Raw genomic sequence first — 17929 nt, forward strand, 5'->3', positions numbered from 1 at the left:
GCGAATACTTTTGGTAATATAGTGTATATATATATATATATATATTTAGGGTTTCTATATTTTTTTTGATGTGAATGAAGCATTTAACTTTAAAACAAAGCCACCAGTGTTTAGCTTCATTTTTAACCATAGCTGTGTGTAAAACCACAGCCCTTTTATGGTGGCGACTAAAGTGTGTTCCTCTGTTGTGGAATCCTCAACTGTAACATAAAAAGTAAATCTTGTGGTGGAACAAAGGAGTGCAAATGTGTTCATTTTTTTTTCTTTTACACTTTGAACCCATTTAAACTTAGGTAATGATTTGCCTATACCTCCCAGAGAGTGTTGTTCACTCGGCTGGGTGCTGTGAGTCGACTTTTCTTGTGGTGCCCTCAAATGTCAGATGATTGTGTGATGATTGTGAGGTGTTGTAATTCTCAGAAAAATCACCAGAGGGTGATACAATATCATTAATATGATTTTATCACAATACTTAAGTCACAATCGAGTAATATTTAAAAAAGTTTAAAAAAAATACATTTCTTAAATGCAAACTTCATCATGTTTTACATAATAAAAAGTATAAGTAATAAGCAGTCTGTTAATCTAACTTTAATCCAAAAAAGTTTCATCACTTAGCTCTTAAGCACTGTGGGATTGTACAGTACCCCCCCCCAACAAACTGTCATACATACTTGTCATAAACCAAGTGATAAAACACCCCTTACATATTGAACAGTTTGTATTAGAGCCTCCTCTAAATGAATCGAAAAGTGATGCAACAGCACCACCTACTGGACTAAACGGGCATGTCACACAATATCCAGTTATTCCAGTAGATTTAAGTTTTAAGAAATGTTAGAACTGACAAATGTAAATTATTCTCGTCATGTCCGTTCTCTTGTAGAAACAGTTACCTTCCAAATACTATGAGTGGCACAGAAAGAAGACAACACAATGTGATGTGAATAAAAGAGGTCAACTTGTTCAGCATATTACTCAACAGAGTCCATTTTACTGTTTGAAATATTTTATTCGTGCAGGTCAGAATCCAAAACTGACAATACAATGTGAAGTACTGCCATGTCTATAAAAACAATGTGTAATATAAATGTTTTATTGCATTGCTAACTCTGTTTAAATGTATATATGCAAATCAACTTGTAGAATTTGGTGCTTTCTTCAGTCTAAAATATCAGCTCTTGTGCAGCTTAGCCAAAACTATCTACACTGGATGCACAACTAATTTATTTTTAAATTTCATTAAAACATTACTTCCTCTAAGGCTCAAACATGGTCTTCATAGTCTACTGACCCTAGCCCCGCTACCGGTATCTTTTTACTGGCCTTACTAAAAAAAATAAAAAATGACCGCTACACCGATCAGCCACAACAATAAAACCACTAAGAGGCAAAGGGATTAACATTAATCATTTTGTTCTAATGCAACGTTCTTAAGGGAAACCTTTGGTCTCCCACCAAAAACACTTTCCAACAGCAGGAGCCATTCTCAGGACAACTGCACATCACTAAAACTGCTCAAAAACATCAAAAGTAGCCCACAGTGTTGTCCACGCCTCCAAACTGATGGGACTAACATCAATAACAATATCAATGTACTGGTGCCAGACACCACGAGACACCCTCGGAAGGCCTGTGTCCACTCTTCGACTATTTTTGGAGGCTCAAGGTAGAAAAATACAATTTTAGTAAGTTTGTTGTGGTTGATCAGTGTATGAAGAGGTCAAAATAAATAACTAACGAGCAGAAGATTAACAGCTGCATAGTGCTAGCTAACACTCCTGGACCTGCAACTAAACACACTTCCACTTCTACAAACCTCTATATTTAACAAAATTAAACAATTAAGTAGTTGCATGCGCTGTCTGCATCAGTGTCTAATCCAGTATTCCTTGACTTACCTGTAACCTCTGAAGGTCTCCAGCAGCCTCTGATGTGATCTCCCCCACCCAGATTCAAGGTAAACTAGTTCAAGCTAGGTCGTCTCACCTGGTTGCGTGCACAACGCTTACTAGAAAGGGGTTAAACGTTCGAAAGGCCCCGCTGACGAGCACGTCACACAAGATCAAATACGACAAACTTTTTTAAATCAACGAGACGATTTTAATGAGCTGCCTATACGTTGTTTTGTCACCAACAAACGGATGATGATGATATTTTCTTTTTCGAAAGACAGTATTTGAATCAGTCTGAACGGTCACACTGAGGCGCTGGACTTCATTCGGATCACATCTGCGAACAACACTGCTGCACAAATCGGTTTTATTAAAAATGAAAGTTTGACAGTGGTCATATAAATACGCTTTGTCCGGCTAAAAACTGTTTTAGCGTTATCAAATCCTTCCGCTTAGTTTACGTTTTCACAGCAACGCCACAAAGAGAGATTAGGGGTTTTTTTTTTACGATTGGGAAAGTTTCACATGATGGAACCAACGTGCAGATTAGGTTCAATACCAAACATAATTCAGATCAGCTAAATCTACAGTCACAAGTAGATCGCCTTGAAACTGCCGCTGAAGCGGTTTCAGCTCTCTAAAGTCACACACAACATCCAAACGAAAAAGTCCAAATAAAAAAAAATACGCCTAACTCAGACGTCAAGCAATAAAAAAATTCTACAGCACAATTACATACTAAAACAATCAGGAGGAGGAAAAAAATAAAAATGTGCGAGTGTAAAAACTATCTCCAAATTATATTTATAACAAAAACAGACGAGGACGTCGGTCGGCAATTCGGTTCCTCCTGTGAGCGCCGCAGGGCGAACGTAACGCGCTCAGCCGCAGACAGGAAGAGGATAGTTTCACGTGCATCAGGAGGCGGCGAGCGGCGACGCAGGCGTTCGACAATCCTGAAAAAAAGAGCAAATGACACACATGAACGATCTGCAACTGTTGAAACACAGCACGTTGTTCCATCTTAGTTGCCTGCACGGCTTTTTGAGTTCTGCGTCTCCGGACCTGAGATCCATGTGAACGAGGAAATTATATTTACTGAAATTCCAAGTTTATGCATCGACTTGCAACAGCACCTTGTACGCGTGGTTTTTCAAAACCTTGTTTACCCCACGAGACCTAGAGCGTGTTGTACAACTCACAAGCTGCCTCTGCAGGGACGATGGGCAACTTTGGGAAAGATATGAACACCAGGTTACCTCAAACCTATTCTCACCTTCACATGCCGAGGCCTTTGCTTAATAAGCGTAGCGTGTAGGCGGTGGCGGAGGCAGACGCTCGGCGTAGGGGTCCCTTGCACGTGGAACTCCGTATGCAGGGACACGGGAAACCGGGGATAGCCGAGAGCGCTCGTAGGAGTAGCCATTACTGGCAGGGGGCATCGGTGCGGTCGGCGCCCTCCTGAGGGGGCTGCGTTCTCGAGCGTAGTATGAGGACGGAGGAGGAGGAGGAAGGGGTCGACGGTCATACGGGTCAAGCGACGGGTTCATAAGACGGTCTCGGACGACGGATGCGGGAGGAGGGGGAGGAGGAGGAGGGGCGCCAGCACGCTGATCCTCATAGGAGGCGATGCCATACGGACGGGCTCTGTACTTCTCATAGTAATCTACCACGCCGTATCTGTCCCTCTCACCCTCATAAGGATAAACGGCTCGTCTAGGGGGAGGGGGCGGCAGAGGAGGGGCAGGGTAACCTGGGGGTATGTGGCCGATACGGCCCCTCATGTAGCTGGGTGGGGGAGGCTCAGGCCTCTCTCCTGGATAGTGTGGGGGCCAGTAGCCGCCCCTGTCTGGAGGGGGAGGAGGGTAGTCGTCCCGTTCATCGTGTCTGGGTCGGCTCTTGGAAATCTGGACATGGATCCGTTTCCCTTTTTTAAAAAAAACAACAACAGCAAGGATTAAAGATAAAATATCAGGTTTAAATCAAGACTACTTAACTAGTTTCGCTTATAGATCTGTCGTACCTTGAAACTGTGAGTTGTCCAGTCCCTTGATGGCGTCCATGGCCTCGTCTGAGTTGGACATGTGCACGAAAGCGAAATTCTTAACAACCGCACACTCCGTGACGGAGCCGTACTCTTCGAACAGCGCGCGGAGCTCGTCGTCAGAGCCCTTCTCGACGTTTGCCACGTGCAGCTTCACCGAGCCCTGGTTCTTCCCGCGGCTGGCCTCCACGTTGATCGGCGTGCCGTGGAGCTTGTAGAGGTGCAGGTTCTTGATGGCTTTGGTGGCGGCCTTGCGGTCATCCATGTGGACAAAGGCGTAGTTCTTGATGATGTCGCACTCGGTGACGGTGCCATACTCCGTGAACAGCGCCTTGATCTCCTCTTCGTCCGCTTCCCGGGGCAGGTTCCCCACAAAGATTTTGACCATTGTTGAAGATCTGTTGCAGACAAAATTGAGAGACAAGAGGGAAATGAACAGCTGGAGGAGACAATGAAATATTCAACAACACGAATGTGATTATATATTGTTTAAAAAAAAATAAAATAAAAAGGAGTCTGCTTATATAGGGTACAAAATAATATGCCCATTTTTTCTCTGATAGGCTTTAAAGGCCTGCTCATTGTTAAATGGCTGACGGTGCACTAAATTATTACAGAAATAAATGCAAATAAAATAAATTCACTTGAACAATAAAATGTATTTGCGGTATCTTTACTCTTATACGTCTTCTGTGAGTAAAATTACCTAAATAAGTCCAGGTCATGCCTTTTGGAAATGTGCTACTGCTAGCCGTTAGCTTGCTAGCCAAACCACGCTAATACACAACGTTACTACAGCCGATGCTAGCACACGGAGGCAAGAAACACATTAAACAAAATTAAAAAATACGCTGAATTTGTGATATTTAAGACGATAATGCTTACCTTTTTTGTTACCGTTTAGCCTGCGGCCTTCACAGAGTATTCCTTTTACAAAGAGTTCCTATGGCCGACCTCCGTTTGCTGTTTTTTTTTTTTTTTTTCCCCGTTTACCGCAAAGCTACTAAGCTAGCCAACAGCAGAGCGCGACTCTTCTTCTACGTTTGCTCTTTCCCCCGGCGTGACAACCACACCGCCACCAACTGCCCAAGCGGCGCCATGACAGGTGTGTGATAAACGACTACCAAGTTTGTTTACGTTGTTTTTAGAATACGTAAATAATTATTTTACACATTTTTATACATATATATAAACATTTATATGACAGTATTACTATAAACTATAAAATCCTTCCAGTAACCCACACCCCTTGTCCAAGTGTGTTACACTCACCCGGTCTAGTATTTATCAACCAGTCTCTTTTTTTTTTTACTGCCGTATTCTCAGGGAACGAAAGGAATGCGTGTTTACGTGGGTTAATGTGTAACAGGGTCATTTTACGGGCACCGTGGTTCTCCATTTACGGTTGTCAACTTTCTAATAACGAATGTGAAAACATGCAGTTGACTTCCTACTTGTTTCAGGTTGTGTTAGAGGGGAGTTTCCAGTGTTGTAAATGTGGCGTTCAGGAACCTACCAGAAAATAGTTTATTTTAAATAGGCACGCCGTGCATTAAATATTTACTTGAAAGTAAAGTTAAAAGTTAAAAATAATAATGAAAAAAGTAGTAATATTAGTGTTAGTGTTGAATAATGTGTTGGCTATGAGTCCAAAAAACAAGTCGGTGAGAGGCGAGGGGCAACGCTTTCACACTCTTGAGCGACACCAGCACAAATAAATAGACTAGACCATAAACTGGCTAATAATAAAATGTCCTTAATGATGATGGGACATGCCTTGTGCGCTTTTTTTTTTTAACAAATATCTCGAAAACGTGCGCTACAATTGCGTTTACGTCATCCACAACATGCAGCAGTGACATTTCCCAATTTGTACCTGAAAGCAGCATTCCTGTTGAATGTCTTGTGAGAGGATGACGACGTGAGTAACAGATAACAGCTTTCACTGAGCTGCAGAGACCTTCCTGTTTGCCTTGCCAGCAGCAGCAGCACCGTTACTTAGTTCCTCCTCGGTGCTTACAGCAGGCGGTCTCTCGTGCTTCTTTCCTGTGTACAGAGTAAAAGAAACTTCATCTTCAATTTAAAAACCTTTAGGTAAGGCATAAACATTTAACAGAGAGTGTGTTTTGTGTGTGTTTTGGTATGTTATGCTTTTGGCTGGCTGGTGTGGTCATTTTCTTGCATCCCTAATGTGTTTGTCTCAACAGGACTTCATCCCTGGACGTCAACTCTTAGTCATGAATGTGTCTCAGACAATAGAGACAGAGGAGGACCTCCTGACTTGTCTCCAGATCAAGTTTTACCACCCGCAGCAGCAATGTAAGGCCCCTTATGGTTCCCTTCCTTTGACTACCATCAGACACCAAGCCAGTGACCCTCTGAGGTTTGGGCGTGACGCCCAGGCCTGCACCTACACCCTCAACGACCTCCGGGTGTCCCGCAAACAGCTGGCCATCCAGGCCTACCGCACGCCCCAGAGCCCAGACATGCTGTTCGGCATCCAGAACCTGAGCGAGAGGGGGCGGCTCTTGGTGAACGGCTCGCCGCTGGGGTTCCTAGAGAGGATGGACCTCCCTGACAAGGCTCTGATCCGCTTCGGGGAGTACGAGATGGAGATCGTCCGCAGGGCAGGCGAGGCCAAGGCAACCTTTGAGGTGGCGTTTGAGGTGCTGGTGGTGTCCCCCTACAGGGAGACGTGCATGGGCGTGCCAAGCATGGCCCCCGTCATGGACACGGGCTCGAGTTTGATGAACAGTTTCCCAGCTGATGTCAGAATGCGCGCCCCCCAGGAGACCGACGAGACTCTGACAAGCTACTCGTAGTGAACTCTCTGTGGTTATTCAGACTGTTTCACTACTCCTACTGAACTTTCATGACAGTTGTTACATTCCCTGCAGGTCTGGGTAAGATCCCTCCATGTAATGTGAAATCATAACAATACTTGGTACATATCAAATCATGTCCACAAGCTGTGCTCTTAATTATACTTACTGTACATTTTATTTTAAAGCGTAAATCTCATACATTTTTAACTAAAGCTGTTGTTTCTGCCTTTCTAACACGAACAATTAAATGAAACATTTTCTCTACCGTTTTGTGCATATTGTGGTTGTTTTGACAGCCAGTTTAGTTCAAGTGGATCATTTCTTGATCATTTCTAAAGTCTTTCTAGAGCTCTGCTAAATATAATCACCTCTTATAATGCTTCAGATCACATTTCAAGGAAAAAGTGACCTGCACAATACTCATGAACCAGGGCATCAGTGTTACTCACTGGCGTAAGGAGCATTCAAGTATATTCTTAACACAAGTTAACATGTCCACGACTACATTACACCTTAAAGCACTTATAGTTGGATAAAGATAAATTGTTAATCTTGGAACAAAGCCCAGCCTGTTTAGAGATTTATAATCTTACTTTATTGACTTAACAAACAGGAAAGGTGATGTGAGGTATTGATCAGAGTTGGCTTTATCAGAATCAGCTTCATTTTACCAAGTATGTGTGCACATACAAGGGTTAGGGTTACTCTGGTAACCTTTGCTATATTGTACAAAAACACACGAAACTTAAATAAGCGTAGTAAAAAAAAAAAAATCTGTACACATAAAAGACAAAGAAATTGAAAAATAAAGGATAAGAGCAGATATATACAACGATCGAGCGACAGCCCGGGGGAAGAAACTGTCTTTGTGGCGGGTGGTTTTGTCACGTCACGTCAGACCATGATGAATGTGGTCAGGACAGACTAGATTATTGCACTGTAGAAACTGAGACAGGTTGAACTTCCTGAGCTGATGCAGAGAGTACAACCTCTGCTGGGCCTTCTTCCGTACAGAGTCTTCGTGGAAGGTCCACTTCAAGTCGTGTGCGATTGTGGACCCTAGGAGCCTGAATGAGTCTACAGTAGGGACCGTTCTGTTGAGGATTGTGAGAGGAGGGGTTGATGGGGCGGCTCTTTCTGAAGTCCACTGTCATCTCCACAGTTTTGAGTGGGTTTATCTCTAGGTGGTTCTGACTGCACCAGAGGACCAGCTCTTCCACTTCCCCTCTGTATGCAGACTCGTCGCTGTCCCGAATGAGTACAGTGACGGTGGTGTCGTCTGCAAACTTCAAGAGTTTCACAGAAAGGTCCAGTGAGTTGCAGTCATTAGGGATGTACCCGCATGAGAGTTATCATGCAGGCAGTTGTTGGACTGGTCAAGCAAACATTATAAAACCACCCACGTCCACCATTTCCCTAGAGGATTTATTTTAATTGAGATAATGTTTTCTCTAATAACACTATTAACTCTCACAAAAGGCACCCTGGGGTAAACTTGAGCCAGGTAATCTTTAAGTCTATTGTTCAGGGATATGCAATACCTAAGGAATGCAAAGTTATTTACTTTGGACAATGATCGTACACGGTCACCACCACCTGGATTTAACTAAACAAATAGGTACGAGCCTCCTTTAGGATAATTACTGCATGGGTGATCATTTCTTGATCATTTCTAAAGTCTTTCTAGAGGTAGGTATATCACCTCTTGTGACCTGCATAATACTCATGAACCAGGGCATCAGTGTTACTCACTGGCGTAAGGAGCATTCGAGAATACAAGTAACATGTCCACGTCTAAATTACACCTTAAAGCATTTATAGTTGGATAAAGGTAAAGTGTTAATCTTGGAACAAAGCCCAGCCTGTTTAGAGATTTATAATCTTACTTTATTGACTTAACAAGCATGAAAGGTGATGTGAGGTATTGATCAGAGTCGGCTTTATCAGAATCAGCTTCATTGGCCAAGTATGTGTGCACATACAAGGGTTAGGGTTAGGGTTACTACGATAACCTTTGCTATCTTGTACAAAAACACACGAAACTTAAATAAGCGTAGTAAAAAAAAAAAATTAATCTGTACACATAAAAGACAAAAAAATAGAAAAATAAAGGATAAGAGCAGATCTATACAACGATCGAGCGACAGCCCGTGGAAAGAAACTGTCTTTGTGGCGGGTGGTTTTGTCACGTCACGTCAGACCGTGATGGATGTGGTCAGGACAGACTGGATTATTGAGCTGACGCAGGGAGTACAACCTCTGCTGGGCCTTCTTCCGTACAGTGGGAGCTCCACTTCAGGTCCCGTGCGATTGTGGACCCGAGGAACCTTAATGAGTCTACTGTAGGGACCGTTCTGTTGAGGACTGTGAGAGGAGGGGTTGATGGGGTGGCTCTTTCTGAAGTCCACTGTCATCTCCACAGTTTTGAGCGGGTTTATCTCTGGGTGGTTCCGACTGCACCAGAGGACCAGCTCTTCCACTTCCCCTCTGTATGCAGACTCGTCGCCGTCCCGAATGGGTACAGTGACGGTGGTGTCGTCTGCAAACTTCAAGAGTTTCACAGAAAGGTCCACTGAGGTGCAGTCATTAGGGATGTACCCGCATGAGAGTTATCATGCAGACAGTTGTTGGACCGGTCAAGCATACATTATAAAACCACCCACGTCCACCATTTCCCTAGAGGATTTATTTTAACTGAGATAATGTTTTCTCTAATAACACTATTACCTCTCACAAAAGGCACCCTGGGGTAAACTTGAACCAGGTAATCTTTAAGTCTATTGTTCAGGGATATGCAATACCTAAGGAATGCAAAGTTATTTACTTTGGACAATGATTGTATACGGTGAAAAAAAAAAAAAGTCGCCACCTGGATTTAACTAAGCAAATAGGCACGAGACTCCTGTTGGTTAATTACTGCATGGGTGATTACCTTTCAGCTGGCAACGAGTTATTTAACCCCAACTGATGCAATGAGTAGCTTCTCATTTCTTAAACAACTATGTCTAAAGACACATCCTGTGGTTGTGGAAAAGATGTTAGTCTGTTTGAGAAGGGTCAAATCATTGGCATCAAGCAGAGAAAACATCTAAGGAGACTGTAGAAACTACTAAAATTGGATTAAGAACTGTCCAATGCATTATTAAAAACTGGACGATAGTGGGGAACCATCGTCTTCCAGGAAGAAATGTGGTCGGAAAAAAATCCAGATTGATCGTGATCGGCCATCACTTAAATATTTGGTGAAATCGGATTGAAGAAAAACAACAGTAGAACTCAGGGCTATGTTTAATAGTGAAAGTAAGAACATTTCCACACGTACAATGTGAAGAGAACTCAAGGGATTGTGACTGAACAGCTGTGTAGCCTTAAGAAAACCACTAATCAGTGGCTAACCAGAAAGAAAGGCTTCAATTTGCTTGGGAGCATAAAGATTGGACTCTGGAGTAATGGAAGAAGGTCATGTGGTCTGATGAGTCCAGATTTACCCTGTTCCAGAGTGATGGGGGCATCAGGGTAAGAAGAGAGGCAGATGAAGTGATGCACCCATCATGCCTAGTGTCTACTGTACAAGCCTGTGGGGGCAGTGCTATGACCTGGGGTTGCTGCAGTTGCTCAGGTCTCGGTTCAGCAACATTATGTTGCCCAAAGAATGAGGTCAGCTGACTACCTGAATATACTGAATGACCAGGTTATTCCATCTATGGATGTTTTCTTGCCTGATGACATGGGCATGTTACAAGATGACAATGCCAGGATTCATCGGTCTCAAATTGCGAAAGAGTGGTTCAGGGAGCATGAGACATTAGATAAGATAAGATAGGACTTTATCCTCATAGAGAAATTAGGGCGGCAACAATGCAAGATACCAAAAATAGACTAAGGTAGGCGAGAGAAAACTATATAAAAGTAAATACACTATGGTACAAAACATATTTACATATTGCACCAGGTTTTAAGTAGCAAACCTAAAGTTGAAAAATCCAACAAGTGTAAATTGAGGGTTGAGGTGGTAAGGAGGCTGAATGTACATATTGACATTCATGAATATTATGTATAAAACAAACTCCAATAGTCATCATCTTCACATGGATTGGCCACCACAGAGTCCAGACCTTAGCCCCATTGACAATCTTTGGGATGTGCTGGAGAAGGCTTTGAGGAGTGGTCAGACTCTCCCATCATCAATACAAGATCTTGGTGAAAGATTAATGCAACACAGGTTGGAAGCATAAGCTTATCAAAACAATGCCACAGAGAATGCGTGCTGTAATCAACGCTAAAGGCGGTCTGACGAAATATTAGAGTGTGACTTAACAAGCAGGAAAGGTGATGTAAGGTATTGATGTACCCATGCCCGCATGAGGGCCATCACAGTGTTACTGGCGCAGCACAAGAACAACTGCAACAAAAGACGTGAATCTGGAATGTGGCCACTGTTATGCAGGCAGTAGTTGAACCAGTCCAGCAAACTTTAATAAAACCACCCACGTCCACCATTTCCCTAGAGGATTTATTTTAATTGAGTTAATGTTTTCCCAAATTACACAATTACACTATGTTATCTACCCACGATCTAAGATCCCTCTCGTAAAAGGCACCTTGGGGTGAACTTTAAGCCTGTTGTTCGGGGAGATGCAACCCTAACCCTAACCCTAAGTAATGCAAAGTTATTTACCTATATAAATGATCGTATACGGTAAATATACGAATTAAGTTATATAAATTGAAGAGATTGGTGATTTATGGCACAGTGGAAAAAGTGCTTTTAAACTGATGTATTGTGTTTTCTGTTATTTTTGTAGTGGCTGTAAGAAAAAGTTTACATTTAATACTTGTAATTGTAGTCAAACGGCTTTGTGTTAGTCACCGCTGAACAAGAACATCTGTGATCTTAACCAGGAAACATGACAGATTAAAATAAATCAGATGAATTTCCCAATATGCCACCTGAAGGAAACCCTAGAAGGAAGTTGCTCAGATAGAAACTGGAAGAGTTACTCAATAAAGGTTTGACGCTGTGGTCATGCATCGATACTAACAATAACTCAGCGAGTGAAGAACCCTAATAAACCACAAGATTATTGCTCAAGACTTTGCACACTGTGTATTTTTATGTAAAGAAATTATGTAAAAATTCTTATTAGAAACGCGCAGCTTGAATAAAACAGGATCCGAGATGTTGTTTCCAAATGCAGTTTATTCACCGATATCAAAATCAAAGACAAATAACAAGAAAATACAATTTATTCAAAATAAATCAAGTACTACGTATGTTAGTACCGTGCAGTCCGTATAAAATAACATCACACGAGTAAATATTCCAGGTCTTAAACTGCATGACATGATTTTATAGCGCATCTTTGGGCAGATTTATAATCCCGCCTCACTCTCCTGACAATTTAGGACTTTTCTTGGTACCGTCCTTTGGCCCAGATTATCTTGTAATGTGAGGTGTGCGCAGATCTCGTCTTAACTCTTATGGACCGCACAAATTAATAACAAACATGTTCGACACTTAATGAGAGAGAGAGGAGCCTACAAGGACACGGAGCATCCGACAGTGACGTCGAGCGAAAAGTAAACACGCTAACCCTTGAGGCTAAACATTAGCTTGCACAGCACTGTTGACAGATCCCTGTTGGTTGCACGCCAAGTCTCATCAGCCATTCTTTATCCTCCTGCTCTTATCTTTGTCTCGTTGCACAATTTTAGTCTCGGTTTTGTTTCCAACCACTTCCCTGTGAGATCAAATGAGGCTGCTCCCGGATCTGGATCTGTTTTTTTTTTTTTTTTAACCCCAGCTTCAGGAGGAGAGGTCAGGTTATAGTCCGTCATGTCTGAGACGACGTGAGACAAATCAACCACATGGTTTTTGGTGACATCAGCTGCAGAAAACAAAAAGGTTCAGTCCAGCTCTTCTAAGAAACGAAAGCATCAAGAGGCCCAAAATGCACCACCTGTAAAAGCACAAGTACATAAAATCAATGTTTACACACGGGACAAAGCTCCGTGGTACTAGGATGTTATGAAGCGAAGACATGCTGCTTTACCTTCACTATGGGACAGTCTGCTTGCGTCTTTCTCAGCGTGTAATGTCCAGAGGGCGCAACATCTTTCGAGGAAGCCTGTTAAAGACAATGACGTCAATGCTTCCCTGACTATTAACACAACAATACGTTTATTTTTTTATATCTTTGAGTCAAGCAATATTAACAAATTCTAATAAGATACAATCAAAGCATCATAGGAGAATGCATTAATGGGGAATAGCTGACAAAAAATATATTGTTTCTAAATATTTTTTATGGCTTTAAGGGTGGAAAGAGGAGCAGCATGAGTCCAAGAACATAAGAGCAGGATATTATTCATAGTTAGCAATAGTAGAATGGTAATAGTTGCACAATATCTACCTCTTTCCTTCAGGATGCTGGACATCTTCCGAGGTTGACTTACCATGAGCTGGCATCTCCTGCTTAGAGTCTAACAACCTACAAAGAGCACAAATACTAAGAACACCAAGACTGTGCGCAATTTGTGCTTCACATACACACACACACACACACACACGAGGCAAAACAGTGATGGAGAGTGTGAATAAACACGTGGCGTGGACCGAAATGGAGAATGCAATTCGTGACTTTTTTTGCACCGTCACGAGACGACAGAAATACGGGTTCATCGTAAATGCTCGGGTTAATTATAGAGCCGCCCGTAAGGGGCTCGACACAGGGTAGGTAATGGGAGATGATCGAGAGAAGATGCAGCGTCGCCGCGTGCCAAGCGTCTCTCGGCGCGCTGCAGTCGGTGAACGGCGGCTCAAGAAAACCCGCAGTGTAGCCCAACACGGGAAGCGCGAAGTCATTCGTTTGGTCGTCACTTCTCGGTCTGCGGACACGTTTTGGGTTTCAAACGTGGAAATCAAAATAAAAGATTTACTTTTAGTTAATAGTCCTCAGGAAACCGCAAATGTGATTCAGGCTGTAAAGAAACAAAACAAAAAAAACATATCACCTACCATGTGTCAAGCTGGTAACTATCAAGGAATGTGAAGAATGAAAGTGAAAGTGTGCGTGTGGAGGTGCGGTTAAAATGTATCAGTCACCGGGATCGAAGCGCAGCGAGGAATAATTTCACAGTTAAATGTGTTGTGTTTGGTTTCATTCGTTTATTAAAAAGCCTTCAAATAAAAAGCATCTTGTGAAGGAAATAAAGTCATACATAACGATGCTATGGATTCTACTGTCGCAAGAAAAGATAACACAAAGTGTCAAAAGAACAAAAACCACACTGGAGCCTTTTGATGTCATGCCAACATGTGTTTCGCAAAAAAAAAACCAGTTGCACAGCCTCCCACAAGGATTATATTAAAGCAATTCTTCACCGACTGTTAATTTTAATTCCTTTTGATGAGCAATCAACAATCTTGGTTTGAATACAATAGCTGTGTTTACAGAGACTACATATATTCCTATTTAAGTGAATTCCCTTGTTATGAAAAGTATGTCACAGTTTCCCCAGAGGCCATGTTTACTTAGAAAGATTGAGTAGCAGGGTGTATAGCTTCTGGCCACAAACAGTATCACACTGGAATAGCCTAAGCACCTGCCCTGCAAAAACATTTTTTTAAGGATTTGAACAGTGAAAACAAGCAGAGGAACAGAAAAGGCATGACCAGCTCAGAAGAACTGTTGACGTGGATTCGTATGGTTTTTTTAAGTACGGGGGTCTGTCCGCAATAGAGTATCTTCCAGTTAGTCTCAGGCGAACGCAACGCAATCCGCCATAGACGTGTGGGGAGAGGGGGGGGTGTGTATAGCGCCACGTGCATCAGCAGACAACGACGATCTTGTCATATTCTAAACCTGGAAAAAGAGCACACCACACATGTCAAGGAGCGCGTTTTACTCAGGGTTTCGCGCAAGACTGATCTCTGATGTCAAAGCAGCAATGTTTCAGGACTTTAGCAGCAACGTTTAATGGCTGTATGTTATCTTGGGAGGAATTAGGAGCTCTGGCTGATGATTTAAAAGCGTGACTCCCACTTCAATTTACGGCTTCAGCTCTGATTCATTTTTGATAAACAGTTACGAGCAGTGTTTGTTTCCTAATCCTGTCTACTTGTCATCAGTGTGATTTATGAGGTCATGAAACAGCCACTCTCTGCGCTCACCTTGTATTATACTCTCGGCGACTAATAGCCCGCATAGCGAGGCGGCGGTGGAGGCGGTGGAAGCACTCTGTCGGAAAACGCGTCCCTGGGCCGGGCAGCTGCGTACATCGGGGCCCTGGACATTGGGGAGAGCCGAGAGCGCTCGTAGGAGTACCCGTTGCCAGCCGACGGAGCAGGCGGCGGGGGGGCTCTCCGGATGGGGCTTCGGTCCCTGCCCATGTACGCCGACGGAGCAGGGAGCGGGCGGCGCTCGTACGGGTCCATCGACCCCATTCCGAGACGCTCCCTAACCAGCGCCGGGGGAGGAGGCGGAGGAGGGATGGCGCTGGGGCGCCTGTCGTCGTAGCCCGCCGCCCCGTAAGGGCGGGCTCTGTATTTCTCATAGTAATCAACCACCCCGTAGGCATCACGCTCGCCGTAGCCGTGGTCGGGATACGCTCTTCTCGGGGGAGGAGGGGGCGGCGGCGGCGGCGGAGGAGGATACGCGGACATGCGGCTTCTGTAGGGAGGCTCGGGCCTCTCCATCGGATAGCGAGGAGGATAATAGTCTCCCCTGCCCGGCGGAGGTGGATACTCCTCCTCCTGAGGTGCCCCTCTGGGTCTGCTTTTTGATATTTGAACGTGTATGCGCTTCCCTGAGAGAAAGAAAAACATTGTCCCCTCAAATCTAAATGCCTAGACACTGACAGCTCAGATACGCCCCAAGAAAAAAACTTCCAACCCAGGCCAGAATATCACCTCTACATACCTTGAAACTCCGTGTTATCCAGGCCCTGCAACGCGTCCATGGCTTCGTCCGAGTTGGGCATGTGCACGAAGGCAAAGTTCTTGACGATGGAGCACTCCGTGACCGTGCCGTACTCCTCGAACATGTCCCGGAGCTCCTTCTCGAAGCCCTTCTCGACGCTGGCCACGTGGAGCTTGACGGGGCCCTGGTTCTTCCCCCTGCTGGGCTCCACGTTGATGGGCCGGCCGTTCAGGTTGTGGAGGTGGAGCTCGCGGATGGCCCTGGTGGCGGACTTGCGGTCGTCCATGTGGACGAAGGCATAGTTCTTGTACTTGGCGCACTCCAGCACCGTGCCGTACTGAGTGAACAGAGCCTCGATTTCATCCTTCTCCGTGTCCTGAGTGAGGTTTCCTATGAAAATCTTCACCATTGTTGCTCCTGTGTCCTTCTCTGCAAGGGGTAAACACGGCAGATGAGACACCAGCGCACACACACACACACACACACACACACACACACACACACACACACACACACACACACACACACACGCGGCGTAGTAACTGACAGAAACCAGTCAGGTGGCAAATAGTGAATCAACAACGTCATAATCCGGAAATAGAACTAGAGCGACTCTTAGTGGACTTCAGAGGCCCGCCAAACCAAAACCACAATTAAATCCGTCACTAGCTAACATATTTATATTTAATAATACTCCAGTATTATTGGCATTACCCCTAAACATATAATACTCAAAATACAGCAGGTTTTAGAAACGCTTAAGTCGAATAAGTTTCCGTGTTTACACTTCCTGCCAAGGGAACCTGCTAGCCCGGTTGCTACTGCAATGCTAACATCAGCTAGCAAACAAACCGAAGTGGCAAGATAGCATTAGCTACCAAATAAAATCCGGTTCGGCCACGGGCAGCGTGTGCAGTTGCCCGTTTCTTTTCGCGCAGAAGTTAAAAAAATTAAATTCAAGAAACGAAATAGAGAAAGTCCCCGGGAGCAACGCTACTCACCGTTGCCGACCGGCGCAAGCGAAGTCGAAACTAACAAAGAGGAGGCTCCAAGGATCCCGTATGGCGGTATGCGCACATGTAGCAACCTCATTGGTGGACAGAGCTGTCACTCAAAAAGCTCGGGCTGCGATTGGCTGATCACGTGGAAACGACTTTTATTCGGACCGGAAGAGAATTTCCTCTGCGTGGGTTGGTCTCACTGTGTACAGGTTTTGTAATACGGTTACTTTCACCTGTAGAAAAACGAATAAGGTTTATGCTATAATATAATTGAATACTAATAGGAAATTGGGAATATTACATACTATCCACTCTTTGATAAAAAACGTAATTACAACTTAATTATTAATTCAGAAAGTGTCTTTCATTCAGAAAGTTTATTCCCATATGTGGGCTGTTTTTTTTTAAAAGTACATTAATTAATTTCATAATTCATACAGTATAAAATGGCTGGCAGTTTGCTGATATAGTAAATTTATAAATTTCACGGTCAATTTCCTTTTTGCATCTGTGAAATGTGTGTAAACGTGTGCAAGGGAGAAAAAAAAACTAATCTTAAAACAAAACTGAAACAAAGGGAACTGGTCATGTTTGAGTTTGGCTTTGTTCTGGATAAGTCATGACTTGGATGAATGATAATCTTCACAGGCAAAAAGCTTTTTATAAAAAGAAGCGCATGCACGATTCATGAGCTGTGACTGACTAAGTTTGTAAAACTTCAATCTTGATTGATTTAGTCGCGGAGGGAGTGGCCACATGTCTCATGGCTGATGCAACCTGGATGCAATCCATGAAGGAAAAGTATCACACCAAGGCGCGAAACAACAATGGTGTAAAACACCATAAAATGAACGACCAGTTAAAGAAATCGCAAATTAAAGTCTTATGTAATGACAAGTAATGACAAATCAACTCTTCTCAAGCTTCTGTTTTTTAAATGTACTTTATAATGGATCGTTGCTACTTACTCATATAAAGTTGTGACTGTTGTGTTGATTGGTTTACCATGGACTTCAAAAGACAAGTCATTTGTATTTGCCCTTCTTAACAGATAGAGTTAAGCCCATTTGGTTAACTCTTCCTATTTTAAAGCACTTTTTTGACATTGAGTAATGTCTTAGTGACATTAAATGATATGAAATGAATTCCCTTTAAATGTTTAGTTCAGTGGCTCAGTTTTATCAATATGTGTATAATATATGCCTTTTAACCATGTTTACTACATTTTTATTTGATGAGCCAT

General features: G+C 43.3%; 3 protein-coding genes across 4 annotated transcripts; 1 reads left to right on the forward strand and 2 right to left on the reverse strand.

The window, feature by feature from the left end:
* Positions 1–940: 940 nt before the first annotated feature.
* Positions 941–5414, reverse strand: LOC311494130 (RNA-binding protein 4.1-like). The gene is made up of 4 exons (XM_084553023.1): positions 4825–5414; positions 3919–4337; positions 3172–3822; positions 941–2851 (listed from the first exon to the last, which is right to left on the reverse strand). Exons 2-3 carry the CDS (start codon positions 4325–4327, stop codon positions 3194–3196), a joined length of 1038 nt encoding a protein of 345 aa, XP_084409149.1. The 5' UTR covers positions 4328–4337; positions 4825–5414; the 3' UTR covers positions 941–2851; positions 3172–3193.
* A 575-nt stretch (positions 5415–5989) lies between these two features.
* On the forward strand, positions 5990–6898 carry tifa (TRAF interacting protein with forkhead associated domain). The gene is made up of 2 exons (XM_084552907.1): positions 5990–6033; positions 6147–6898. Exon 2 carries the CDS (start codon positions 6177–6179, stop codon positions 6759–6761), a length of 585 nt encoding a protein of 194 aa, XP_084409033.1. The 5' UTR covers positions 5990–6033; positions 6147–6176; the 3' UTR covers positions 6762–6898.
* A 6296-nt stretch (positions 6899–13194) lies between these two features.
* On the reverse strand, positions 13195–16711 carry LOC311490471 (RNA-binding protein 4.1-like). 2 transcript variants are annotated; one of them, XM_084547960.1, is made up of 4 exons: positions 16687–16711; positions 15686–16114; positions 14938–15572; positions 13195–13255 (listed from the first exon to the last, which is right to left on the reverse strand). In XM_084547960.1, exons 2-3 carry the CDS (start codon positions 16092–16094, stop codon positions 14959–14961), a joined length of 1023 nt encoding a protein of 340 aa, XP_084404086.1. In that variant the 5' UTR covers positions 16095–16114; positions 16687–16711; the 3' UTR covers positions 13195–13255; positions 14938–14958. The 2 variants fall into 2 exon arrangements, with proteins under 2 accessions (XP_084404086.1, XP_084404085.1); XM_084547959.1 differs by lacking the exon at positions 13195–13255 and adding an exon at positions 13913–14629.
* Positions 16712–17929: the final 1218 nt, after the last annotated feature.

The sequence above is a fragment of the Chelon labrosus genome, assembly GCF_963514085.1.
Source record: "Chelon labrosus genome assembly, chromosome: 1".
Classification (NCBI taxonomy): domain Eukaryota; kingdom Metazoa; phylum Chordata; class Actinopteri; order Mugiliformes; family Mugilidae; genus Chelon; species Chelon labrosus.